The sequence below is a fragment of the Dermacentor andersoni genome, chromosome 7 (genome assembly GCF_023375885.2).
Source record: "Dermacentor andersoni chromosome 7, qqDerAnde1_hic_scaffold, whole genome shotgun sequence".
Taxonomy (NCBI): domain Eukaryota; kingdom Metazoa; phylum Arthropoda; class Arachnida; order Ixodida; family Ixodidae; genus Dermacentor; species Dermacentor andersoni.
Window position 1 is genome coordinate 93,271,089 of NC_092820.1, and position 26,528 is coordinate 93,297,616.

At 45.2% G+C, this 26,528-nt stretch overlaps 2 protein-coding genes across 11 annotated transcripts in view; one reads left to right on the forward strand and one right to left on the reverse strand.

Moving 5' to 3' along the window:
• Positions 1-1,651: 1,651 nt before the first annotated feature.
• LOC126534130 (ipis-1-like) lies at positions 1,652-6,461 on the forward strand. Its single transcript, XM_050181364.2, has 2 exons — positions 1,652-1,892; positions 6,013-6,461. Exons 1-2 carry the CDS (start codon positions 1,659-1,661, stop codon positions 6,322-6,324), a joined length of 546 nt encoding a protein of 181 aa, XP_050037321.1. The 5' UTR covers positions 1,652-1,658; the 3' UTR covers positions 6,325-6,461.
• A 6,471-nt stretch (positions 6,462-12,932) lies between these two features.
• The window catches only part of LOC126534122 (echinoderm microtubule-associated protein-like 2), a 243,654-nt gene continuing 230,058 nt past the window's right edge, over positions 12,933-26,528 (reverse strand). For all 10 annotated transcript variants that reach the window (XM_055072681.2, XM_055072682.1, XM_050181351.2 and 7 more), the window contains 3 exons: positions 24,022-24,117; positions 22,755-22,885; positions 12,933-19,973 (listed from right to left, as the gene is read on the reverse strand). In XM_055072681.2, the coding sequence (XP_054928656.1) occupies positions 19,848-19,973; positions 22,755-22,885; positions 24,022-24,117 (353 nt within the window). In that variant the 3' untranslated portion in view covers positions 12,933-19,847. The remainder of the gene's footprint in view (positions 19,974-22,754; positions 22,886-24,021; positions 24,118-26,528) is intronic.

Consider the following 26,528-nt stretch of genomic DNA (forward strand, 5'->3'; position numbering starts at 1 on the left):
TGCCTCGATTTCCTCCTCGCCCGCCGACAGAGCGGCGGGTAACGAGGACATCGAGGCACTCTATGGCGTTACGCTACTGAGTTCCCAGTCGTCATGGTATCGATCCCGGCCGCGGCGGCCGCACGTCGATGGGGGGTGAAATGCAAGAACGTCACCTAGCCATGCTCGAACTGCTTACCCTATCTTTATTTTATCGTCTAAAGTTGCATGTGCTGTTACAAAATTAAGTTGCATAGCGAGGAGGGGAGAAGGGGGCACACCGGGCTCGTGACCCCCCCTTCCCCCCCCCCCCCCCTAAAAAACATAGTCTGTGTTTGTATGCTGCATGCTCAGCATCCCCCCCCCCTCCACCGCTTCTTTCGAAAAAAGTCTTTTTCGCTGGCTGTTACGGCCACGTTCCCATCTCAATTCCTTGCTTTTTTTCGTCACAATAATGATGAAGATGCATATGTGGCTTAACCCACCGCGCGGTGGCGTAGTGGCTATATGCGTTGCGCTACTAAGCCAGAGGACGCAGTAGCCAATCGCGGCCGCGGTGGCCGCGTTTCGATGGTGGTGAAATGCAAAAAAAAAAAAAAAAAATCGCCTGTGTACCAGGCATTGGGTGCACATTACAGAACCCCGGGTGGTCAGAATTAATACAAAGCCCCTCGCAACAGCGTACCTCAATGATCAGATCGTGGTTGCGGCACGCAGTAACACCCCAGAACTTAAGATTAGTGCTGCTTGGAAACATGAGTGCTCACGGCCGATTTCTAACCATCAGCGAAATTAAGGAAACAATGCCACGGCTGTGCCGATACAAATTACTTCTGAGATGGGCGGCGCAATTGTGGGCAGCGGCACAACATCTCTCGAGATTATACCGATACGTAAACCTGGCGTCATGATGCGTGGAGCATTGCGACCACTGTTCTACGTGGGCACGGCGCATAACTTTGAGTGCAGCTTCATATTAGCGATGTCGGAAGCGAGGGCAAGACCGCGAGGTCGTAGCTACAGCTCGTTTTATATTGATGTTATATGAAGCTATCTTCAAAAGTAATATAACACGAAAGTGAAGACACAACATTCCTAAACGCGGCTGTCTGGGAAACAGATAAGTATGTCTTTAAAGGTGCAGCACAAGTCGCATTGCTGTAACTGCGGTATGTTTTTTTTTAAATATATGTGGTCACAACCGAGACAAAGTTGGCAAAAACCACATATCTCACGCTTATTCTTGGGCCTTTCTTTCCAAAGCCTATGTATCCTACCGTATAAATATATATATTTGAGACCTACAGTCGATAAGCTTTTCAATGGTATATACGACAACCTTATGCGTATGTATTTGCTGGAAAAGTGGCAAGTACGGAGTGTTCGTCGTCTCGCAGCGGGCCTGGCATTTAAAAAAATAAAGATTCGCGAAGAGATGCCCTTTAATAACAAGTACAACAAACCTCCGCTGTAACCAAGTCACCGGGACATAATGTTGATTTCGTCATATGCAGCATTTCGTTAAAAGCGGATAAGATAGTCACAGTAACGGGGGAACCTGAAAGTTTTCGAACAATGCGACATTTCGAATAAAGCGATTCCGGTAAGACGAGCGTTTTTAACCGCGTGCTGTTATTCCACGCCTTTCACTATAAGCGTTCCCACGCAGGGTTCTCACGATGCGTTGCACGGCCCCGTTCCGCACGGCCGACTGCGCCGAGCTGGAGGCGACGCTGGTCGAGGTGCCGTACGAGAACCCGCGCAACAGCATGGTCATCCTGCTGCCCACCGGTCCTGGAGGCCTCGCCGTCCTCGAGGAGAAGCTCAGCGCGACGCTCGTGCTGCGCTGCATCGACCGACTCAGGGACGATGGCGAGGTCGAGCTGTCGCTGCCCAAGTTCCGCATCAGGCACGTGGGTTTGTAATCGAAAGTGGACTTGATCTTAGACGACAAGCGAGAAAAGCTGGAGGACGCTCAAGCTTCGCCTTTAAGAGTGCAACGCGACGGCATTCAAAGACACCTGACGGCTTCTCGCGCATCCCCGGAAACTGCAGCTTACGTAACCGTAATGTTTACCGGGAAACGCCAGCGGCGAACGCTATGCCCGAAGGAGAGTGGGCGAGCTGTCTGGTAGAAACGCGGCCCCTACTACGGGCCGTGGATGCGCGGACGCGAGCGCCATCTGGATGGTGGCGCTGCAAGGAAGCGGGCGTAGCGCGCCGCCCTATGAATGGTAGAAACGCCGCAAAAGGGGTTTATGTTCGAGTTTTCTCGTAATTAACAAAATTATATTTTCTGGCATATTCAAATTACAGTCAAACGTTCTTATGTCTGTAGGTTGTGGTTAGGGCGTACTTTACGGTTTTTCTGACGCATCTTACTTTGAGGAATTCAATTAGTTCAGTAACGCCTCTGCGCCACACGCAGGGCCTGCGTGGTTGTGGTTCGGAACGGCTTTCGCCAAACGACTTCCGACACCGCACGCTGACACCGGATTTTTAGTAACACGGGGCGCTTAACATTGATTAATAAGAGTATAGCTGGTAACATACAGGAATTCTATAGCATTAACGAGAGGGTGGCATGTCTTGTTGTGAAACTTAATAAGAGGTACAAAATGAAGGTTGTACAGGTCTACGCCCCTACATCCAGTCATGATGACCAGGAAGTCGAAAGCTTCTATGAAGACGTGGAATCGGCGATGGGTAGAGTGAAAACAAAATACACTATACTGATGGGCGATTTCAATGCCAAGGTAGGCAAGAAGCATGCTGGAGACAAGGCAGTGGGGGAATATGGCATAGGCACTAGGAATAGCAGGGGAGAGTTATTAGCAGAGTTTGCAGAACAGAATAATATGCGGATAATGAATACCTTCTTCCGCAAGCGGTATAGCCGAAAGTGGACATGGAGGAGCCCGAACGGCGAGACTAGAAATGAAATAGATTTCATACTCTGCGCTAACCCTGGCATCATACAAGATGTGGACGTGCTCGGTAAGGTGCGCTGCAGTGACCACAGGATGGTAAGAACTCGGATTAGCCTAGACCTGAGGAGGGAACGGAAGAAACTGGTACATAAGAAGCCGATCAATGAGTTAGCGCTAAGAGGGAAAATAGAGGAATTCCAGATCAAGCTACAGAACAGGTATTCGGCTTTAAGTCACGAAGAGGACCTTAGTGTTGAAGCAATGAACGACAATCTTGTGGGCATCATTAAGGAGTGTGCAATAGAAGTCGGTGGTAACTCCGTTAGACAGGATACCAGTAAGCTATCGCAGGAGACGAAAGATCTGATCAAGAAACGCCAATGTATGAAAGCCTCTAACCCTACAGCTAGAATAGAACTGGCAGAACTTTCGAAGTTAATCAACAAGCGTAAGACAGCTGACATAAGGAAGCATAACATGGATAGAATTGAACAAGCTCTCAGGAACGGAGGAAGCCTAAAAGCAGTGAAGAAGAAACTAGGAATTGGCAAGAATCAGATGTATGCGTTAAGAGACAAAGCCGGCAATATCATTACTAATATGGATGAGATAGTTCAAGTGGCTGAGGAGTTCTATAGAGATTTATACAGTACGAGTGGCACCCACGATGATAATGGAAGAGAGAATAATCTAGAGGAATTCGATATCCCAGAAGTAACGCCGGAAGAAGTAAAGAAAGCCTTGGGAGCTATGCAAAGGGGGAAGGCAGCTGGGGAGGATCAGGTAACAGCAGATTTGCTGAAGGATGGTGGGCAGATTGTCCTAGAAAAACTGGCCACCCTGTATACACAATGCCTCAAGACCTCGAGCGTACCGGAATCTTGGAAGAACGCTAACATAATCCTAATCCATAAGAAAGGCGACGCCAAAGACTTGAAAAATTATAGACCGATCAGCTTACTGTCTGTTGCCTACAAAGTATTTACTAAGGTAATTGCAAATAGAATGCGGAACACCTTAGACTTCCGTCAACCAAAGGACCAGGCAGGATTCCGTAAAGGCTTCTCAACAATAGATCATATTCACACTATCAATCAGGTGATAGAGAAATGTGCGGAATATAACCAACCATTATATATAGCTTTCATTGATTACGAGAAAGCGTTTGATTCAGTCGAAACCTCAGCAGTCATGGAGGCATTGCGGAATCAGGGTGTAGACGAGCCGTATGTAAAAATACTGAAAAATATCTATAGCGGTTCCACAGCCACTGTACTCCTCCATAAAGAAAGCAACAAAATCCCAATAAAGAAAGGCGTCAGGCAGGGAGATACGATCTCTCCAATGCTATTCACAGCGTGTTTACAGGAGGTATTCAGAGACCTGGATTGGGAAGAATTGGGGATAAGAGTAAATGGAGAATACCTTAGTAACTTGCGCTTCGCTGATGATATTGCTTTGCTTAGTAACTCAGGGGACCAACTGCAATGCATGCTCACTGATCTGGAGAGGCAGAGCAGAAGGGTGGGACTAAAAATGAATCTGCAGAAAACTAAAGTAATGTTTAACAGTCTTGGAAGGGAACAGCAGTTTACGATAGGTAGCGGGGCACTGGAAGTGGTAAGAGAATACATCTACTTAGGACAGTTAGTGACTGCTGATCCAGATCATGAGAGTGAAATAATCAGAAGAATAAGAATGGGCTGGGGTGCGTTTGGCAGGCATTCGCAGATCATGAACAGCAGGTTGCCATTATCCCTCAAGAGAAGAGTGTATAACAGCTGTGTCTTACCAGTACTCACGTACGGGGCAGAAACCTGGAGGCTTACGAAAAGGGTTCTACTTAAATTGAGGACGACGCAACGAGCTATGGAAAGAAGAATGATAGGTGTAACGTTAAGGGATAAGAAAAGAGCAGATTGGGTGAGGGAACAAACGCGCGTTAATGACATCTTAGTTGAAATCAAGAAAAAGAAATGGGCATGGGCAGGACATGTAATGAGGAGGGAAGATAACCGATGGTCATTAAGGGTTACCGACTGGATTCCGAGGGAAGGGAAGCGTAGCAGGGGGCGACAGAAAGTTAGGTGGGCAGATGAGATTAGGAAGTTTGGAGGATCAACATGGCCACAATTAGTAACATTAAAGGTATCAAAAACTTCACAAATGTACAGAACTTGCATCGTGCAAGAACTACGGTAATACTCTGAATTGTAAGCTTTCGGGCCCTCCTCTAGTGGAAACCAACAAACCAGTGGAAAATTAAGGTAGGTTGATTAATTAATTGTTTGACTGATGGCATAAGAGCTATATATATATATATATATATATATATATATATATATATATATATATATATATATATATATATATAACAATGCCAACAATGATTCAGCAAGGTATTAACCTCAAATGATGTGGGTGACAGGGCTCTGGTAATGACACTTTAGGTCTGTATGTGTGTGTGGTGGGGGGGGGGGGGGATCTTCCCCGAGCGCCCCCGTAGTCGGTGCCTATGTGTAAGTGTAGCGCATAAAGATAAATATTGCATGATATTCAAGTTATGACCAGTGCCGCCCGTAAGCGTAAACACTGCGTGCGATTACGCGTGTCATGGGACGAAAGTGAATGAATGAATTCGGCGTTTATTAACCCGACTCTTAGTCGCCTAAGTGAAAAGGGGGTGGATAAAGGAGCTGAGGAGAGAAGAGGGACACCGTGGGAGTCAGCGGCCAACCCCGACAATGTCACCCGGAGCTCCTGAAAAAAAGGAGGCGAATGATGTTCTGTTTTAGCGGGATCCGATCCAGGAAATCGGCCACGAAGGGTGCTTGGAACGATGGACGGTAATAAAGACAATTGTACGCATCCCATTGAGTTTTCATAGCATTTAAGTAGCGGCTTCGCGGAAGCGATTAGCCCAAATAGATTCTGATATTTGCGTTAGATCTCCACTTTTTTTTTTTACTCGACGAGACGGCATCGAGTTCCTGCCACTGCAAGAGCAAGCTAGTTTCAAACAGCAGCTTTAACGTCACAATGAACGTGCGTCTTCTTCGCGACGTTGACGCGCAAGCTATTCACCGCCGCTCTCTGCAGGCAGGTGACCGACCTGACGCAGGTTCTTCCCTTGCTAGGCATCCACGAGGCGTTCACCGGGGAGGCGCGGCTGGACCGGCTGACTCCGGCGACCGGCAAGGGCATTCACGTGTCGTGCGTCCGTCACGTGGCCACCGTTCACGTGAGCCAGGCCGGGGCTCAACCGGCGGATCCGCGAAGCCGCGGCAGCTTGCCCGCGCCGGCGTGCGCCGTCGCCAAGAGGGTGGCCGTGGACCGGCCCTTCATGTTCCTCGTGCTCAACAGGAAACCCGACCTGGTGCTCTTCCTCGGGTCCGTCACCACTGTCGACGTGTGATTCTGGACCCGAGAAACGGAATAGTGCGATATCGACACGACGCATATCGCGTCGCTTTCCGATGCCGCCTTCGCGAACGTTTTCGCTCGTTTTCCTTTTGCGGTACATTCCAATGTCCTATAAGTATTTCACTTGCTCTTCGCATAATAAAACTAGCCAGTTATCGCATTATGCACCTGCCGGATTATTGGCGAACCAATGGGAAGCGGCCTTCGTTGCAACCTTCGTAAGTGGCGCCTTCGTAGAGGACGGTAGTTGTCTGGTGATCCTACAGATTCAGGTTTCTTCATTCGGATCCTTCGAACGACGGTCAGTGTTGCCACGGTACCGTGTTTCAAATGCGCTATACCCGTTGAAGTTCTGGAAGTGGGCTTTTCCACGTCGTTAGGTTGCCGTACACAAGATGGCCGCCATGACAGGCTGGCTAAGAGCGAGGAGGACGTGTGGCAACGATAGCGGCTCCAGCTCGTGCGTTCCTGCTTTATTTCCTCGTCTAGGGTGACGCCGGCCATCTAGCGTGGGTCAAACTAGACGTGTGGGGAAGCGCAGTCACAGAATTTCGCATATCTGCTACGGAGCAAGGGGAAGCTGCCTTCTCCACATGCAAACCCTTGTGGCGGAGAAGCTAGATCTACGTGGGACACTTTGTACACTGTGTGCCCCAGCTAACACTGAGCAAGCTTTAACGCGAAGCACTATTGGGACCGACCTGCGACTTTCTTCGTATGATGGGCTGGTTACCACGGTACAACTGACCTGCGATACTGTAACAAATCACGACATAACACATTTACGTACAAAATATAACGCTGGACTATACCTTCCTCTAAGTAACAAAAGGAATGGAATAGAAGAAAGTGAGGGTCAGTGCGCAGAAACGGAGCTCGGAGCAGCGCGTCTTCATTAGCTGTTTATTCCATAACAAAGACCAAAACATGTGTCACGCGATCTCGCGAGCAGCACTTCGTTTTCCTTTCTGTACACGCGTGTTTTACTGCAGAAGTCTGAATTGGGATATAAAAGTGGTGTTTTAACGGCGCATTAGGGAAGGTGACATCAAAACAGTGACACGTAAGAATGCTTTAATGGCATTTAAGCGAGTTGTGACAGCAAAACATATTGAAGTGCGTAAACAGCGCCGTGCGGATAGGAAACGTTCGCGATGCGGTACTGTCGTACTGTGACAATGCCTCGGATACAAACATGTCGATGGACGTTACCGGTAAATGTAAAGGGACTGACAACTGGCCGCAGTGTGTTGCGATATGTTGACAGAAATGAAATGACTATGAGTTATAGTGATAGAAACCAGCGCGCTATTCGCGATTTAGTCGGGAATTCTAGCTTTAAATTGGCAAAGACAGCCTCAAAAACCAGTAAGTGGCGCAACCTGGCGGCGAAGCCTGGCGGGGCTTCGGATGTAGCATACGAGATTACTGCACGTAAGTCGGCTGCTATTAAGTACCGCATGCTTAAAATTGCAGTTCGAATATTATTAGAAGCTCGCAGCTTTATTCCAAGCGTATTACGAAGTAAAGAAAGTCTACGCTAACGAGCGGAACATGCACACACCACAGTGCATGGCGGCGCACATGCTGTTGTATGTTGTACGCGCGAATTCGCGAGCAAGTACCCAGAGTTTTGCAGTCTCCCTGTGATGTACAAAATGTCATAAACTAGTCGTGCCCTAAATAGATGCCAGCACTGCAGACGCGTGGCTACCGCAGCACGGTGAAGCGAAGCCGTGCAAAAGCGCCGTCTCACTTTCCAGAACTTGGCTGAAAAACACTCTTGTATGGTTAATGACCAAGGCAGTTGAACGAAAACCACGAAAATACGTAGCTATTACTGTAGAAATAAGTTAACACTTCGGAAAACATGAATCGCGGGAACATCGGCTTGATGAGCAAAATAATGCTTTCTCAGAATTACCCGCCGTGGTTGCTCAGTGGCTATGGTGTTGGGCTGCTGAGCACGAATTGTCCGGCAAGATAAAATCCCCAGCGCGCAATGCCCTGAACAGCTTGCGGGAAAGGAGGAGGGAGCGGCTTCAGCAGAGGTTATAGCTTGTGAAGACTAAGCGCGCTCCCTCCAAATCATTTCTCTTTACTCCATGCTATAGTGATTCTAGTTCCCACAACGCTGGCATCAAGGAAGGGTCGTTTTATAACCGCCTTGGCTGAAATCGAGGCATCCAAGGCGTGATGATTAGCGCCGGCAGCGGGGGGCACGCGCGCTTGTCCACATGACCTCCGAGATTGGGCGTCGAGCGTTGTAACAACTAGTCGCCCGATCTCGGGGGTCATGTTAGTCCAAGGCAAACACTCTAAAGTTTACACCCATTGCCTTGTATTTTGTCCCCAAACAAGAATCGTCATCTGTCTTGCCCGCATTTCCTTTCTTTAACGCTGCGAGCCTGGTACTTCCTAGTCCCGAACGGCTTGCGCGCACTTGCCCGTTATCAGCTTTACACGGCATTCTCGACAGGAAAGTAGCTAGCGCCGAGTTTTCAAGAGAGTAAACGTAAGCAAGGCAGATGACCACTATTGATGGGGCAAGTCCCAAAGGGTGTAAACTTTTTTTTATAGCGAGCGTTCATTGTATTTCACTGTGCCACGCCTCCGAAAGGCAGCAGATCACGTGACGTCCACAGCCGCCTTCTCATCTCGCACTCTCAGCAAATCACGTCACCTGCAGCACTCGGTGCACGTGTCACGCATGGGCCGTCGCGCTCTGGACAGCACGACGAATGCGCGTTGGGTGACCGTGTAGCTGCTATCACGATGAAGGTGATCGACATCTTCCCTTCAATATCGCGTGGAAACTTCAGCGCCAGTACTTGTCACGGTGACGTCACGAATTTAAAGGTATTTTGGCCCATTTGCCTAGATTGAATCCCCGATTCAAGTGTGCGATGACTTCCTATTTCACTTAGTAGACATTGTGACGTCATGATGGGCTGCTGTGGAAGCTTTAGTGCAGCGTCGACACCTGTCCGACAACGGAACACGCACCGGCCACTTTGCTATTGCACAAGCGTAATCCACTAAATGCTTTTTAGCATTCTCTGTAATTTTGGGGTAGTCCGCCTCGCGTGCAGTGGCCACCGGGTGGCCTCAAGGCAGAAAGATGTAGGATTGTTCTGCCATAAAGTTCCACAGCAGGAAGGATGGTTGAAGTGTTAATCGATGCCGTGTTAATCGAACCCTGCGAAAGATTCCAATCACTTGAGAAACGTGGCAGCTAACTACCAGACACTTTGTGATCATTTTCTCATGTACACCTTTCTCATGTTAATTTTTTTTCTGCACAATTATCATCATCATCGGCCTGGTTACGCCCACTGCAGGTCAAAGGCCTCTCCCATACTTCTCCAACTATACCCGGTCACCTACTAATTGTGGCCATGTTGTCCCTGCACACTTCTTAATCTCATCCGCCCACCTAACCTTCTGCCGCTCCCTGCTACGCTTCCCTTCCCTTGGAATCCAGTCCGTAACTCTTAATGACCATCCGTTATTTTCCCTCCTCATTACATGTCCTGCCCATGCCCATTTCTTTTTCTTGATTTCAACTAAGATGTCATTAACCCGCGTTTGTTCCCTCACCCAATCTGCTCTTTTCTTATCCCTTAACGTTACACCCATCATTCTTCTTTCCATAGTTCGTTGCGTCGTCCTCAATTTAAGCAGAACTCTTTTCGTCAGCCTCCAGGTTTCTGCCCTATACGCAAGTACTGGTAAGACACAGCTGTTATACACTTTTCTCTTGAGGGATAGTGGCAACCTGCTGTTCACGATTTCAGAATGCCTGCCAAACGCACCCCAGCCCATTCTTATTCTTCTGGTTATATGGGTCTCACGATCCGGATCTGTGGTCACTACCTGTCCGAAGTAGATGTATTCCCTTACCACTTCCAGTGCCTCGCTACCTGTCGTAAACTGCTGTTCTCTTCCGAGACTGTTAAATTTTACTTTAGTTTTCTGCACATTAATTTTTAGACCCACCCGTCTGCTTTGCCTGCCCAGGTCAGTGAGCATGCATTGCAATTGGTCTCCTGAGTTACTAAGCAAGGCAATATCATCAGCGAATCGCAAGTTGCTAAGGTATTCTCCATCAACTTTTATCCCCAATTCTTCCCATTCCAGGTCTCTGAATACCTCCTGTAAACACGCTGTGAATAGCATTGGAGAGATCGTATCTCCCTGCCCGACGCCTTTCTTTATTGGGATTTTGGTGCTTTCTTTATAGAGGACTACGGTGGCTGTGGAGCCGCTATAGATATCTTTCAGTATTTTTACATATGGCTCGTCTACACCCCGATTCCGTATTGCCTCCATGACTGCGGAGGTTTCGACTGAATCAAACGCTTTCTCGTATTCAATGAAAGCTATATATAAAGGTTGGTTATATTCCGCACATTTCTCTATCACCTGATTGATAGTGTGAACATGGTCTATTGTTGAGTAGCCTTTACGGAATCCTGCCTGGTCCTTCGGTTGACAGAAGTCTAAGGTGTTCCTGATTCTATTTGCGATTACCTTAGTAAATACTTTGTAGGCAACGGACAGTGAGCTGATCGGTCTATAATTTTTCAAGTCTTTGACGTCCCCTTTCTTATCGATTAGTATTACGTTAGCGTTCTTCCAAGATTCCGGTACGCTCGAGGTCATGAGGCATTGTGTATACAGGGTGGCCAGTTTTTCTAGAACAATGTGCCCACCATCCTTCAACAAATCTGCTGTTACCTGATCCTCCTCAGCTGCCTTCCCCCTTTGCATAGCTCCCAAGGCGTTCTTTACTTCTTCCGGCGTTACTTGCGGGATTTCGAATTCCTCTAGACTTTTCTCACTCACATTATCGTCGTGGGTGCTACTGGTACTGTATAAATCTCTATAGAACTCCTCAGCCACTTGAACTATCTCATCCATATTAGTAATGATATTGCCGGCTTTGTCTCTTAACGCACACATCTGATTCTTGCCTATTCCTAGTTTCTTCTTCACTGCTTTTAGGCTTCCTCCGTTCCTGAGAGCATGTTCAATTCTATCCATATTATAGTTCCTTATGTCAGCTGTCTTAAGCTTGTTGATTAACTTCGAAAGTTCTGCCAGTTCTATTCTAGCTGTAGGGTTAGAGGCTTTCATACATTGGCGTTTCTTGATCAGATCTTTCGTCTCCTGCGATAGCTTACTGGTATCCTGTCTAACGGAGTTACCACCGACTTCTATTGCACACTCCTTAATGATGCCCATAAGATTGCCGTTCATAGCTTCAACACTAATGTCCTCTTCCTGAGTTGATGCGGAATACCTGTTCTGTAGCTTGATCCGGAATTCCTCTAGTTTCCCTCTTACTGCTAACTCATTGATTGGCTTCTGATGTATCATTTTCTTCCGTTCGCTGCTCAAGTCTAGGCTAATTCGAGTCCTTACCATCCTAAGGTCACTGCAGCGCACCTTGCCGAGCACGTCCACATCTTGTATGATGCCAGGGTTAGCGCAGAGTATGAAGTATATTTCATTTCTAGTCTCGCCATTTGGGCTCCTCCACGTCCACTTTCGGCTAACCCGCTTGCGGAAGAAGGTATTCATTATCCGCATATTATTCTGTTCTGCAAATTCTACTAATAACTCTGCCCTGCTATTCCTAGAGCCTATGCCATATTCCCCCACTGACTTGTCTCCAGCCTGCTTCTTGCCTACCTTGGCATTGAAGTCGCCCATCAGTATAGTGTATTTTGTTTTGAGTTTACCCATCGCCGATTCCACGTCTTCATAAAAGCTTTCGACTTCCTGGTCGTGACTGGATGTAGGGGCGTAGACCTGTACTACCTTCAATTTGTACCTCTTATTAAGTTTCACAACAAGACCTGCCACCCTCTCGTTAATGCTATATAATTCCTGTATGTTACCAGCTATATTCTTATTAATCGGGAATCCGACTCCTAGTTCTTGTCTCTCCGCTAAGCCCTGGTAGCACAGTACGTGTCCGCTTTTTAGCACTGTATATGCTTCTTTTGTCCTCCTAACCTCACTGAGCCCTATTATATGCCATTTACTACCCTCTAATTCCTCCAATAACACTGCTAGACTCGCCTCACTAGATAACGTTCTAACGTTAAACGTTGCCAGGTTCAAATTCCAATGGCGGCCTGTCCAATTATAGTGTGCAAGAACTCTTGTTCCCACAGTAAACTGCAAGAAATCTTGACAGTGTCCGCACAGGCTGACAATCAGAACACTGTTGCAGATTTTGTGTTGTCTTTGCAAACCAAATCTAAGTGAATCTTGGAATCCCTTCAGAGAGAAATATGCAGGAACAGAACAGCCAAACTTTGCTATATGAAGTTCTTTAGATGGATGGTGGGATACTGCACGACTTCACTATGTAATTTAGCTAGAGCAATTACGTGAACGTCTGTAACCAATTTCAGCAGCCCTTATTTTGGGGGATTACCTGTCCCGTCTTTTGAATGGGAGAGAGTGCTATAAACACAAAAAACACACTTGTATATAAACCCTTGCAATGTGCCATATAATTCATTTCTCAGTAAGGGACAACAGTGCCAAAGAAAGATCCCATGAAAAATTGACTTGGCAAAGAAGGCATAGAAGATGTGCATTTTTATTAGTTATTTACAAAGAGAGAAGCAAAATGAGAGTTTTCACTCAAAGCAGATACATAATAAATATTGCCAGTCCATAGCAGTCACATGTCAATATACGAGTGTAGCCCCAAACCCACACGGGGCTTAGAAAATCCTCCATGCTGGCAAAAAAGTAAATGGACAACACGGAACGAATCTGTAGCTGCACACATAAAAGGTTCGTCATATTGCGGCAGCCCATGTATGCAACAATCGCCACTCCGAGCTCAAGGACATTTCAGGGTGCACAAGGGTGCTCCTGCTGTCGTATATATTATTACCGATTATTTGTATGCACTATATATTCAATCTGCAAATAAATGTAAAAAAGTAACAACATGATGGTGATGTGCCTGACACTCTGGCATGTGCGTAGAAAAGGAGAACTGGCTTGTGAACTATGCTAATGTATGACGTGCGAGCTGTGAATGGTGTTTATATATTGCAATGAGTTAACATGTCTCAACAAAACTGGTGCACATGGATTTTCATAATTTCAAAAGTTTTCGGTATTACAGGTATGGAAACAATACCAGTTCTGCTTTTTTTTCATTCCAGATACAGAAGTCATGCAGAATCATGAGAATGCATACAGGTGTGTTCAGTAGGGATGCATTAGCAGATACTTTCAAAGTGTATGCAGATTCGCAATGCTTCAGGAAACAACAAAAAATAAGGCAACCTTGCACAAGATTTTTGTTGACATAATTTGCCCAGCTCTTCCGTAATGGTTCTACAAAAGCCTACTAACTCTGATAATGATTATGTTCATCACTGACTTGCAGTGATGTATTTAACTTGCAATAACATACTGCATGAACCACTCAACACACGACAAAGAACTTGTTCTGAACGATGTCAGAAAGCATTATTTTTACTCCAAGTCATACTATGTCATACTAACCCTGTTATGTACACTTTAAGCAATTTGAAGGACTGCATGGTGAAAAAGCTATACTCATCATAAACATCAGACTTTCCTTCCTTGTTTCCATCTCTCTTGTTCCAAGTTTCTAATCCTCAAGAGAATGGGAAAAAAAAAAACATTCTTGTCTCATTAATGCTTTGTACACAGACTATAACTACAGAAGAAAGAAAAGAAGACACTGCGGTGAAGAAAATGCACTTGGGCCTACACATTTCCAAACCTGACCATACATGACACCCCCAAAAATTTTGGCAAGAAACCAAAATGTACACAGTACACTCCACACCTCTGCTCGTACCCAAGAGGTGTGAAAAAAGACGGGAAGCTACAATGATGCTACGATAGATGAAATGATGAGGCCGCAAGCAGCCATTACATGAACTCACTTTTCTCATGTGCTGTACATAACTTGTGCTGCATGTTACATTATACATGTGAACCACATGATGTGGCATTCATGTGGCAACACCAGCTATGAATATGGCTCACACTCGAGTTACTCGTTACCTTAAAGCCTGCATGTGAAATGCTCCTGTCGACTTGGCCCGATTCATGCATTTGCGCACTCAGGACGTTTCGAGCTTAACGTTGAGCAAGAACTGCTGCAAGACGTAGTGGCAATGGTAATGCTCTCTTTAAACTTTGCAGCTTAAAAAACAAACAGAGTTTCCAGATTCCTGAATGCTACCTCCACTTGAAGTTCACTCTTACTTGTATCAGCTGTGCTGAGGTCAGCCTTGACTGAAGTAGTGATGGCAATTCAGCAATGCTTCTAAACTGCTCCTGCACTAAGCGGTTGCATGTTGATTGCATAATACGCACTTGTGTGCCTCCCTTACGCAATGCCCTCCAGGCTCTTAAGGATTAATAATTTAAATGGAATGCCCCCTTAACTCCAACACCTTTGAGCACATATTGAAAGTGTCCCGATTGCAAAATTTCAGGCATGTCGTAAGGGACAATTACTGAATTGTAGTAGCCATATAAATTGGTGCCGGATGAGAAGGGGGGGGGGGGGGGTCAATGCTTCTTTTCACTCAGCAGATTTGAGCGTGATATTACAGTCGAGCATATTTCTGAATACAGCAGGCAGTGCTCCGCAAACATCCTAAATATACAAAGCGCACGGTATGATCCAAGACATGCTCCACAGTATGTGTTCAAATAATTTCATGCACACACACCGCACACAGAACCATGCAGCTGTCAACTGATCTAGCTGCATCGAAACATCAATAAGGTAACAAAAATCTTTGATTTAAAAGCAGAAAAATGAACAGCTGCTCCAAAAATTTATGAAGACGAAAAGCTTCCTACCAGGCTTTGGCATGAAGGCCAGTATATCAATGTGTATAGCTTAAGTTGCAACTAAAGATACGAAGCAAGCCCTTTTGATTTAACAGCTTCTTTCATATCTGCAGGCAGCTGTAATGTCTCTGAGAGACATCCAAAGTGCTTTATGCACAAGTGCAGAGTGGATGTGTTTTCATTTCACAAATTTGCAGAAACCAACACTTCAAACGCACTTTTACAAACATGCAGTTGCATATGCTTCAATGTGCATTCCAGATGCCATGAAGTAAATGAGTGAAATGTTAAATGCGAAAAAAATAACGCACCATGTTTACATTGAACAATCGCAACCTACCATGCGCCACAAAACGAGCAAGCAGTTGGTAAAACATTGAAACAAATGTAAACAGTGCTAAAATAAAAAAAAAGTCTCACTTTGAACGGTAAGCATGGTAACATAAAACAGCTGCAAAGTTCTCATTCATTGTTGACACGATAAAAATAACAGCAGGCACATGACAAATGTGAACCAATAAGAGCATGTCAGTAACTCCACAAGAGACACTGTCTTGCATTCAACATCTACAACCTCTGACCAGACAAGCAAAACAACCACATCCATTTATGTGATGATGACCTGCTGTTACAAATGCCTATTTCACGGCCTGCTAGCAGACAAGCAATGAACAGACCTACTGCTACAAGCAGTTTCATCATTTACTGCCAGTGAACGGGATAGTCTGCACCGAACTGTTGAAAAGTATGCGCACGTTCGGCAAAAGTTAACAAGCACCGGGATATATAAGCACAACGTGACGTGCACTTTGCGATATAAAAGCTCGCAGAATATTGCTTATTTGGTTTTTCATTCACTTTTACCATGCGCTTTTGATTGAACGTACAAACAGCTGCACCCCCAGAATGCACAATATTAATGCAACAGGCTCGTAACCCTGTTGAACGAATCACAACGAAAGCGTAACAGTGACGTCCCTCATTTCCATGCTGAGGAGGCTAAACTGTTAATGCACAATTGTTCCTCCACTAACTGGCAGTATACATGCTGCCCGACATTTGCCAAGACAAACAGGAACGAACATACCAAAAAAGAAAGTATAAAAAAATATGAAAAAGAACGTCTAGCTCATGCGCTGTCTTTCGAGGAAACTTCGATCTCACCAGATATAGCTGTCAGTTCCCGAATACACAATCTCAGTGCAGTAAAAACAAGAGTCACTCTTCACAAAAAAACACCCACTCCACATGCAGATCATGTCGACATGAAAACCTCTGATGAAATCAATGACTTGCACAGTGCTAAGCACCCAAACAACGCTGGCAAAAAAATTTAGTGCAAAAAAAAAGAAAGCTAAAGACAAGCAATGTAATAATATGGCAAGTTGCCAGCAAGCTTTGTCACTGCAAGTGAACATACCAAGACGAGCGTTCAAAAACGCCACGCATTTAGGGCCTTAACATTGTTATAAAACACCGGAAAGATAGCTACATAGTTTGTTTGCACTCCCGGAAGCAAGCACGCAAGAAAATTCAAGCTCCCACCTCCTCGCAAATGCTATTTTGCAACTGTCTCCTCAAGACACTAGAGCAATGTCAAGTTAACTTCCAGCCAAAAGAGGCAGCTATAGTATAGTGATCCATAACTATCACCATAAGAAGCATTATTGCAATAAAGGATTGCAGTGCGATACATAGCAAGCACACGTACTAGAGCGTAACCACAATTATCGTATCTTGCAGTGAGAGCATCTGCTGCTAAAGACGAAGAGATGTGCGAAGTGAAAACTTTCTCAAATATTTAACTGCTGCGAATGCTTATGCAATGCTTCGTGGCTTTCATGCAACAATTTATTTGTCTACCGCATAAAACTGCCCCTGGAAAACACAGTTCTGGCATTCTCAGCAAACTTTACTCACATCGGGAGTGAATGGGCCTTGTAAATACAGTCTATCCCTCAACTCCATGGCAAACCGTGCGCGAGTCACAAAAATGGCATGCTGGTATGAAAACTGCCGCATGCAAATGTACAACACACAGCTATAGTCAAGTCACCAACATATCAGCATCACGTACAGAGGTGCGTCACAATGACTGCAATAGCGTCACAGTTATGTCACTGATGACTGACCGCACCACAATTGCTCGTGCAACAAACACTTTGAACACTCAATCCCAAAATTTCTAAATGAGGCTAGGAATTAGAAATGTGGAAATTACGGCACAGCAGTTGGAAGTGTAACCTCTGCACACACGTCCGGCGCCACGCATGTACACACAACATAGATGTAGCAGACGCTAAGAGCGTGGTCACAACCTCAACTCTTCATAGACATTTTCACATGCCTCGTGTATTGCTGTTAAGCTTACAATTTTTTTTTTTTTACTTTTATCACACACTGAGCCCTTGCGAACACCCATGCTCAAACCAACAGGCACACTCGGAAGTCAAAATGGACTGCAGTACAAATTGCCGATGTGGAGGGCTTTCACAAAGCACCTATGTTGTTTCGTACGAGCTACTACAATGTGGAACTTCAAAACGCAGAATCACAGTCTTTTCTCTCTTCCATTTAAGTCTACATGCAACGATAACCACAAAAGCCATAGTCAAAGCCAACAAAAGATACCTTTGTAGGCAGTTCCTTTGTTTTTTTTGTTTTTTTCAAGGTCTATTAGGACAGTCTATTGACCTCATGAGCCATGGCATTAAACAAACAATGCAACAAATACTGCAAGAGTATACAAAATTGTCTGCATTAAACCTGGTGCCATTAAGTGCAAAAAAATTTGAACGCGTCGCACAATGGCAACTTGGATGATGCTACAACTAGTACTCGCAACATCTCCGTGCAGAACCATCATAACAGAGCATGACAGGAGAGAAGCTGATTAAACGATAGTTGCACAAAGAAGGCGAGATTCCTGGTAGCAAATGTTCACACAGTGGCGGAGACAATGTAAAACATAGTCGGAACTAACTTAATTGCGATGTTGCCATACTTAAATTCACAGTTGAAAACAGTTGCTGCTTAAAAAAAGAAGAGAAAGGAATAGCGGCTTCAGATGGTGACCAAAGTGAAGAGAGACCTTCAATTGCGCAACACACAGCAGTCATTTGGGACAATCTAAGCTAAACCTGCCACTAAATAACGTGGGCCTAAGCTGACCTGCACAAGGCAAATCGTGCGAGAGCTTTACAGAGTTTGTGGTTGAGGCACGTCAATGATCAATGTCTTCACGCCCAACTTGTTCACTAAGGACACAGAACGGAATAGCACATCTGTCCTACCTGTGAAAAAGCTATGTACCAGCCTTTGTCAAAAGAATCAATGCTGCCAGGGGCGACTGCGTCAGTGAGTACAGTCGCTGGACTGTGTTGCCTGTGTGGAGTACCTCAGAGCTGTGATCATGAGCTGAGTAGTTCCATTATTTCTTGCGAAAGCTGTGTACTAGGCACCTAGAGTCAAATATAAAAAAAAAACAAGGGGGGGGGGGGGACCATATTGAGGACACCATTTATGGGGGATCTTAACAAACAGTGCTAATGAAATAACAGCTCACAGTGTGATAATTATGAGGCAATGATGTCATCCAACCACAGAGCGAAAAGAAAACAAGAATCGCATGCGCATGGGGCGAACGGTGATGCCGAAAATGGACTTTGTCAGATCTCACGAACACAACGTGCAACTAAATTTTGATGAGAAACCAGACAATCCTTTCGATGGTGCAGTGAGCAGTGTACAATTACATCCTGACAGTGATACGCTGACATGTTATTAGACACGTATATGCCTCAACAACCAGTAAAATGATAGCCGCTACCTCTGTTTTCCAATACGGATGACAGTAACAGTCAATGCTTATGTCTGCACAACACGAGTTGGTTCAACGATTATCAAGAAAGAAAAAAAAATAATTGTTGCGATCCTCGAAGTAGCTACAAATTACTTAGCCCGCAATAACCACCAGCATGCTCATGTGATCTTGCTAGATAGAGTTTCACTGATTTTGCAGAGCAAGCTGATTACGGCGTTGAATCGTACATCTACATCCAACAACTGCCGATACAACTGCCTTCACTGGCAGCAAGCGACGCAAATAGCTAATTTGATTAGGACCGACAATCACCGGTTGCAATCAGAATAGAACAGACAGCGAGAGCATTTTTTTTTTTTTTCAGATGCCATTTTCTCAGCATGTTTGCATGAGCCTCACTCAGCAAGCGGATTACAGCATCCTCACACATTTGCCTCCATCGACTGCCCACACAACAACACACTGTGACACGCAATGCAAACGACGGTCATGACTTCACAAACAATAGACAATCACAGGCTGTGAACACAAATGACAACCGAATTGCCTTTCGTAAGTCACCCTCTGCATGTTCGATTCCTTGAGCCACATTCAGGACCGTTTCACCACTGGGAAATTCCAACGCCCTGGCTCCTCGGAGCCAACTGAGACCCTCAACAGTGGAGGAATTTTCCGGTGTGTTGAAACAACCGGGACAGCCTTGTGTCACTCTTGACGTGTTGTCCCGTATCGTCCTGGGGCGCAGAGGTGCAACTCCTTGTCGCGTGACTTCGAAGCGTGCGGCCCAACTGTTCCTCTTGGTGCCCCTTGCAATTTCAGACGACGGCCCACTGAAGCACTGCGCAGTCCCGTCCGCCCAGGGAGATGAGACGGTTGTCGTCGGGCAAGAAGTCCACTGCTGTCACGTGACTGCTGTGACCACCATACATGTGGCTCAGGCACTGCATCAAGGCAGAAACAGGGGAAGCGAGCCCTTAACTTTCTGATGCATGTGATTATTCGAAACTCTCGGATAACAAATCGAATATCATCCCGTTCGATTCGGTCTTGGAATTGAATACCCACTATCCGTAAGTACTCGAATAGTTTTTGAATATTTCAATTCTTCAAATTGTGCGTGATCAAACACGAATGGATGGATGCAGCATTTGTTACAACAAAGCTGGCGGAAAGCAGACTAAACGTAAAATTGGAGCAAAATACGATAAATTCCATCCCTGCAGCCAAAGCAGCCAGACAATACAAGAAGCTACATAGTGGAGCAGGCTAGTTACTCAGGGAGCCAGACCTTACTGGCTAAATAGCAATCCTTTGCACTCTCCGGAGAGTCTTCAGTAAGCAAACAAACTGCTTATTTGTTTCTAATGCTCCATTTGTATTTTTAATAAGCAACGCTTCTCAATGTGCAATGTAATAATGAAGGAAACTTGCTAAGGCTGTGAATGCTAGAATGTGAAAATTGTCTTATATTAATGGCAAAAACAGCAGTTCATTATTTGAAAACTATATCTGAAAGGTATTCAATATTTGATTCAACTCACTACTGGCACTATACGGTTCAGTCTCAAACATTGCTATTCGCATACGCCCCTACATAATTAAGGCTGTGTTCAGGATAGTTGCAACTACATTGACATCAAACTTCAAGTCCGTTTCCTCACTAACTAAACCAGTCATCACAAGTGCTTATTTGTAACATACATGCACACTTTCAAAGACCAATGAAATCTGTGAACCTCATGGCATGGTTCCTTCAGACTATACTGCAGAAGGGAAACAATCATGAAAGAAGAAAAAAATACAGGCGGAAGTTTCACTAGATAATTTTGAAGCCAAATAAAAAAATTATGAAGTAAGGCTCTTGAGAAATTGGCTCGCACCACGTGATAGGAGGGCGTTAATTTTTAGCCAAGCTCTCGCATCGCAGAAAGTAGAGTGGAAAGTGCAACACCAGTCAACTATGACGCAGGTGTCACTGAAAGCTACCATTAACCAAACAGTGCCTTGAATGGTCTGGCAACCACATGCAGCTCACTTCTCAAGAGTCGATTTGCGCCAATGGATCCCCAAGGGAAGAGAGAAAGGGGTAGGGTTGGGGGGAGGGGGGCGGTTGTCAAAGGAGGCTGCCTTGCTGAGGCTAGCTGCCCTGACATCACGCTCCTTCCTAGATTTTTTTTTTCCCCCTTCCTTTATGGCGCCAATGGGGTCTGCAGGCTTCAATGGCCTTTGCTTTCAAATTACATTTGAAAACGCAGGAGTGAGAGGTGCATCATAGTTCGTGTTTAGCCTGCTGGTGGTATCCTGTACAACTGTGCGATGATACTCGACGTTGGTTAAGCTCAAGTCCTACTACACCGTTAACACAATCATAAGCTTACATGAGCTATATACAAGCTACATTCATGTTGTACAAATCTATATAATTAAGTATTAAAGTAAATATACATGGCAGAAAAGCCTTCACAGGGTGGCAGAAGGAACTGCAGAATTCTGAATGGTCAGTAGGTTCTAAAATATGAATTCAGGTACTGATCTGGGCAAGTTGAGCTCAGGTGTCCCCTTTAACAGTGGACCTCACTATACATAGATAACCAAGCTGCTGACGCTCCACATGACGAGCATTTTTAATGCTCGTCATGTGAAGGGCAAACAGTAAGTATAGTAGATTTCTTTTTTCAAGGTTAACTGCTGCCAAGTCCAGGCCTTTGAAGCTGAGAACATTCCATTTGGTGCTCCATAGTTTCAGTGTACTTCTGTTAGGCCAAACCTTTGGTGAGAACGAACTTCGCAAGTCTCCTCTGAAAGCGAGTACCCACACAACAAGTGAGCAATAAAGAACTGCTCAGCTGTTTTCTTGCTGTCCTCAAAGTAAATTTTATGATGTGCCAAAACTTGCAATCAGTTTTGCCCTGAAGCAATGCTGCTATTTTTCTTTAAAGAACATTTTCTTCTCAAATGCTAGGCAAGAACAAATCTATCAATCACAAAAAGAAAGGAAAAAAAGAACCACAATGTGGAGTGGTATTCCGTTTCACAGCACTTCCATTAACACTTGCATAGCCTGTGTTGTTTAGTTACCCAACTGTTTTGGGGGATGCTTTTAAACACAACGTGGTTGAAATGCACCAACAAAGTGAAAGCAGCCTGCAGGTGCGATGACAAGGAACTGACAGTGCTCACGGGAAATATAAAACAGTGCCGTTTTCTTCTAAAGCAGTAAACGAGACAAACCCCAGAGAGCAAGACGCTGCTACCACGAGAAGAACATATCCGTATACATGCCAGTGCTGCAAAGCCACCCATGTCCCCCACTTGCAGGGACCTCATAAGGTGCATGCTACGGTATGAAACCCTCGTTGCCCCAGCGCTTGCCTGTGTGCCTCCATAAGAACAGTGTTTAATACATCTATTTGAAGCATGAAACATTTTGCACAGATTTTTCACTGGCAGCTGCACAAATGTAACGCAGCATGTTTCCATCTTGCGCAAAACTGATCCTAGAGGCAGTAGCAATTTGGCAACATTGAATACACACTGAAAAACAGAAAACTGTGTGAAGAACCCTTGAAAGCTATATTCGCTGTAAGAATTTGCAAGATTGGCTGTTCCAAGCCTTTTCATGACAACAACAGCCAAGAATAGGACAAAATAACGCCACTTAGATGGGGCCCTTCAGGTATTAAATAGATAGATAGATAAATAAATTGGGCAAACACACTAACCTTGGGCTGGGAGGCAGGGTAGGAGAAGACCCTGACTTTGCCAAAGTCATCACCGGTGGCAAGTAGTCGGCCCGAGTGGGAACGGGAGCACGTGTTTATGTCCGTGCCATCGGCATTCTCGGGCCAGATGCCTACAACAGCCATGGAGAGAAACGTGCTGCATGTAAAACACCCTTCATCTCAACTGCACCAAGCAGCTGGGTGTGACGAATCACCACCGGCCCAACGCTTACTATCTGATGTTCACATGGTGAGCAGTCAGATGTCGCCAAGAATTACACAGTCATTCTCACCCTCCAAAAGCAGATGGCAAATTTGCCAAACACATGCTCTGTTTCCGTAGTTCCATGCAGCAGAGTGAATTTTGCTTCGTTCTTTAATAAAATATTTATAGAGGCGTTATGATACTGAAAACAGAGTTCGCCACTTGTGCGAATGAAAACGTGCAAAGAAAAAAGAAATAATGCAAAGCTGCTGTACAGAAATTAATTTGCATTAACAAGTACAAACAATTAATTGATCTGACAGTGGCTAAATTCATATGGGTAGCAGGCACAGCAACAACACTGCGGAGGACTCCCTCCTGGGTAGCGCTTCGTGCTTTGCCAAAATGGAGTCCGCAGACTTGCTTGTGCGGTATCGTTACAAGCTGCTCTTTTACGTGAAAGGAACGAATAAGTTGGCATTGAACATGCTTGGAACAGTGTGGAAGGAGTGCGGTAAACATGCACTAATTATAATAAAGAAAATGGCTGGACTTAATAACAATGTCAGCAAGCACACCGTGTACAAGTGGATGTTACAAGAGGGATCAAACGATGGCCCCTTGTGAACCCCACTTTCACAGTGTTGGCAACCCTTCTCCTCTGTACCTCGAAATATCATGAAGATGCATGCCTTTTTGGCATTGAAGCAAATATGGAACAAATTTTCTACAGCTACTATCACAACAGTTGATCTCGCTGCGCAAGTACAGTCTTAGTAGACGCTGCTGCAGCCGCTAGCAGACAACAGGGCGTGGAAAGGCAGCTTTAAGATGTGTTCGCCCCCCCCCTGCTGGTCAAAGAGCCATGTAGCTTCCACAATACTGCATGGAACTGCTGAAACAAGAGTATAGGAGTGCAAGCAAGCCTTCATAGGTTGACATGTTTCAACAAAAAAGAAACTGAGAAAATGAGGCTTCTGTGTAACTGACTGTGCATACTATGAATGGCATGACTCATGCAGCTAACAATGGTGTCAAGAAAGACAAGCTTGTTGAACTCACCGTACACGCTAAAGCCAATGGTGCATGTCTGCGTGTGCCATTTGAGGTCTCGAGTGATTGACATGTTGGTGACTTGCCGACAGACCAGGGCATTCCCTGTACACAGGAACAGAAGTTGGGATCAGCAACAAGCAAACAGATTAGCATTCCCAGAAGAAGTTGTTTTATTATGCTTACTGCAGCACTAAGGTTTCCAACACAAATTTCCAAATATCACCGCCCTGAGCTGCCTACATGTTCAACTACTCTTTCCCTGTTTTTGTTGTCCCGACGCTGTTTTCATCCAATATAAATAACTTTTCAGGACATTTGGGACCTTTTCTTGCCTTAACCAGCTAATAACAATTGACAATGCTTATGTTTTTGTTTTGTTTTTTAGTGATACTGACGGCCCCTCTGCAGTTTTGTTCTGAAATTCGGCATCCTTTATCACATGCAACTTTGACACTGTTTCCTCCAGTCAAAAGTCTGTTTATAAATGCCTTCAACTGCCCGGTACCAATAGCTGTCCTGTGACCATATGTTAGTATTAATATATTTCTGCACCACGGTACTGCTGACAGCGACTGACAGCAGCAACTTGCTGGTGATTTTCCTATAGCCATAACACAGTTGCATAAAATCTATGCTGGCAACCACGGACAAAGCTTGTTTGTTTCTGTGCACGCTGACAGTCACAGTGTGGAGACCCTTTGTACGCTTTCCCTGAAGCATGGTGTTTCTTACTAAAATTACTAGGGGTAACTCTGGCGCCGTGTCCATCTTTATGCTTATGGGTTTAGGGGTCCCTGTGGCTTTGTTCATTACACTTTATGCGCCTTTACTGGCCTAAATTTCAATGCGTGATTGCAGGACTGCATGGCTGCTGATTGCATGAAAACAATAAGATCATGCCCACATGCACTATCATTGCGTACCAGTGCATTCATGAGGCAATATGTTGTGAAACATGATCAACTTGCAAAGACCCCGAAAACCCAGAAGGATGAAGTTTAGACAAACATATGTACTACGCACCATTCCAACGCTGGCTTTACTATACTTTACTTTACGCTGGCTTGCAGCTCCCACTAGCACCACATTTCGCTCTAGTAACTTTTGTAAGAAACTATGTGCTGAAGCACTCCCCGGGCTTACTGCTGCCAGACTGCAAATAAAGCCACCACTGCCGCATTATGATCAGTAATGCTGATGCGACAATAAACAATAAATTTACTTGACACATTTCATAGTGTGAAGACCCTTTTCTACGTCGAGCCCGGTATTAATTCCCGACGTATTCTCGTATGTTTAGTATACCATATTTACCCCAATCTAATGCGCACCTTTTTTCCAAAGAAATGGGTGGAAAAATCACAACTGGATACGAAACCAGAACCGCATTTACGACATTGGCAACAGCCTACCGTCAGAGCCACCCAACACAGCATCATCGCCATCACAAAATAGTGACAGAGCACGTTTCCGTGAAAAAGTTGCTGTGTTTTGTGCTTGACTACAATCTAGGGCAGTAGTCTCTGCCAATAACTTTTAGAGATACTATCACCTTCGCAAGATTTTGTACGACTCGGCGCTGGATGCATGGGCGTATACGACCGTCAGCACTTCTGCTCAGTAATGCGCAAAGTTGGGTGAGTTGGTGAATAATTCTCATACCGTGTTGCTGAAGCAGCGCATCTGACCAGGACAAGGCGGAGACACACAAGAATACACGACACTCACTGCACTCACAACTACTCGCAAAGTAGTACTGCAAAGTAGCACTCCTACCAGGAGCGCTGTCAGCCACATACTTCCACAAGTCACATGCAGAGCCTTGCAAAAGTGACAGCAGTATCGCTAAAAGTGATTGCTTGAGAATACCGTCCCCGTATGCCGGCACCAATATCTAAGGCCAATGAAGCGATGACGATGTGCTGCTTTCATTATGAAAGCTCATTTTAAGAAATGTCTCTTCTGTGAAGGTAAATTTTGCACATCTTGTTTTTTTTTCTAACTGCGAACAACCTTGTTCATACGTTATGGGAAAAAACTGTGAGAAGAACGTACCAACCAGAAAAATGTACAATCTGAACTAACTTAAATTTAACAGACTCAACTGTTCTTGACATCTACTTAATGAGTGGTGTCACGCAGATCGTTGCGGCACGAGACGACGAGACGACGACGCACGTCGAGCTGGTGGTGCTCCAGCACCCCAAGACACGTTTTGTTGTTTTCCTATTTCGTGGTGTTTTAAGAGGGCGGCGGGAAACCAAAATGAAATCAAGCTGATGGGCGACACTGGATGCCGCCGAAGCGAAACATGCTGTCAACATCGCGCCGCCTGCAGCAGGGAATGGCAGCGCGTTTCAGTTATCACCTATTAAAAGCGTGCGCTACGCTTCCGACAGCACCACATCCTGTAAAACAGATAGGCGAAGATGCTTATCGCAATAGGCTTGGCGGTGATAGCTGTGAATGCAGCTTGCGATGACCCCGGAAAAGATTATGTAGCTGGTACGGAA

Coding starts and splice junctions, on each gene's coding strand:
- LOC126534130 (XM_050181364.2), top strand. CDS start 1,659: ATGCGTTGCACGGCCCCGTTCCGCACGGCCGACTGCGCCGAGCTGGAG. Junction 1,893..6,012: donor CCAAGTTCCGCATCAGGCAC/GTGGGTTTGTAA, acceptor CTCTGCAGGCAG/GTGACCGACCTGACGCAGGT.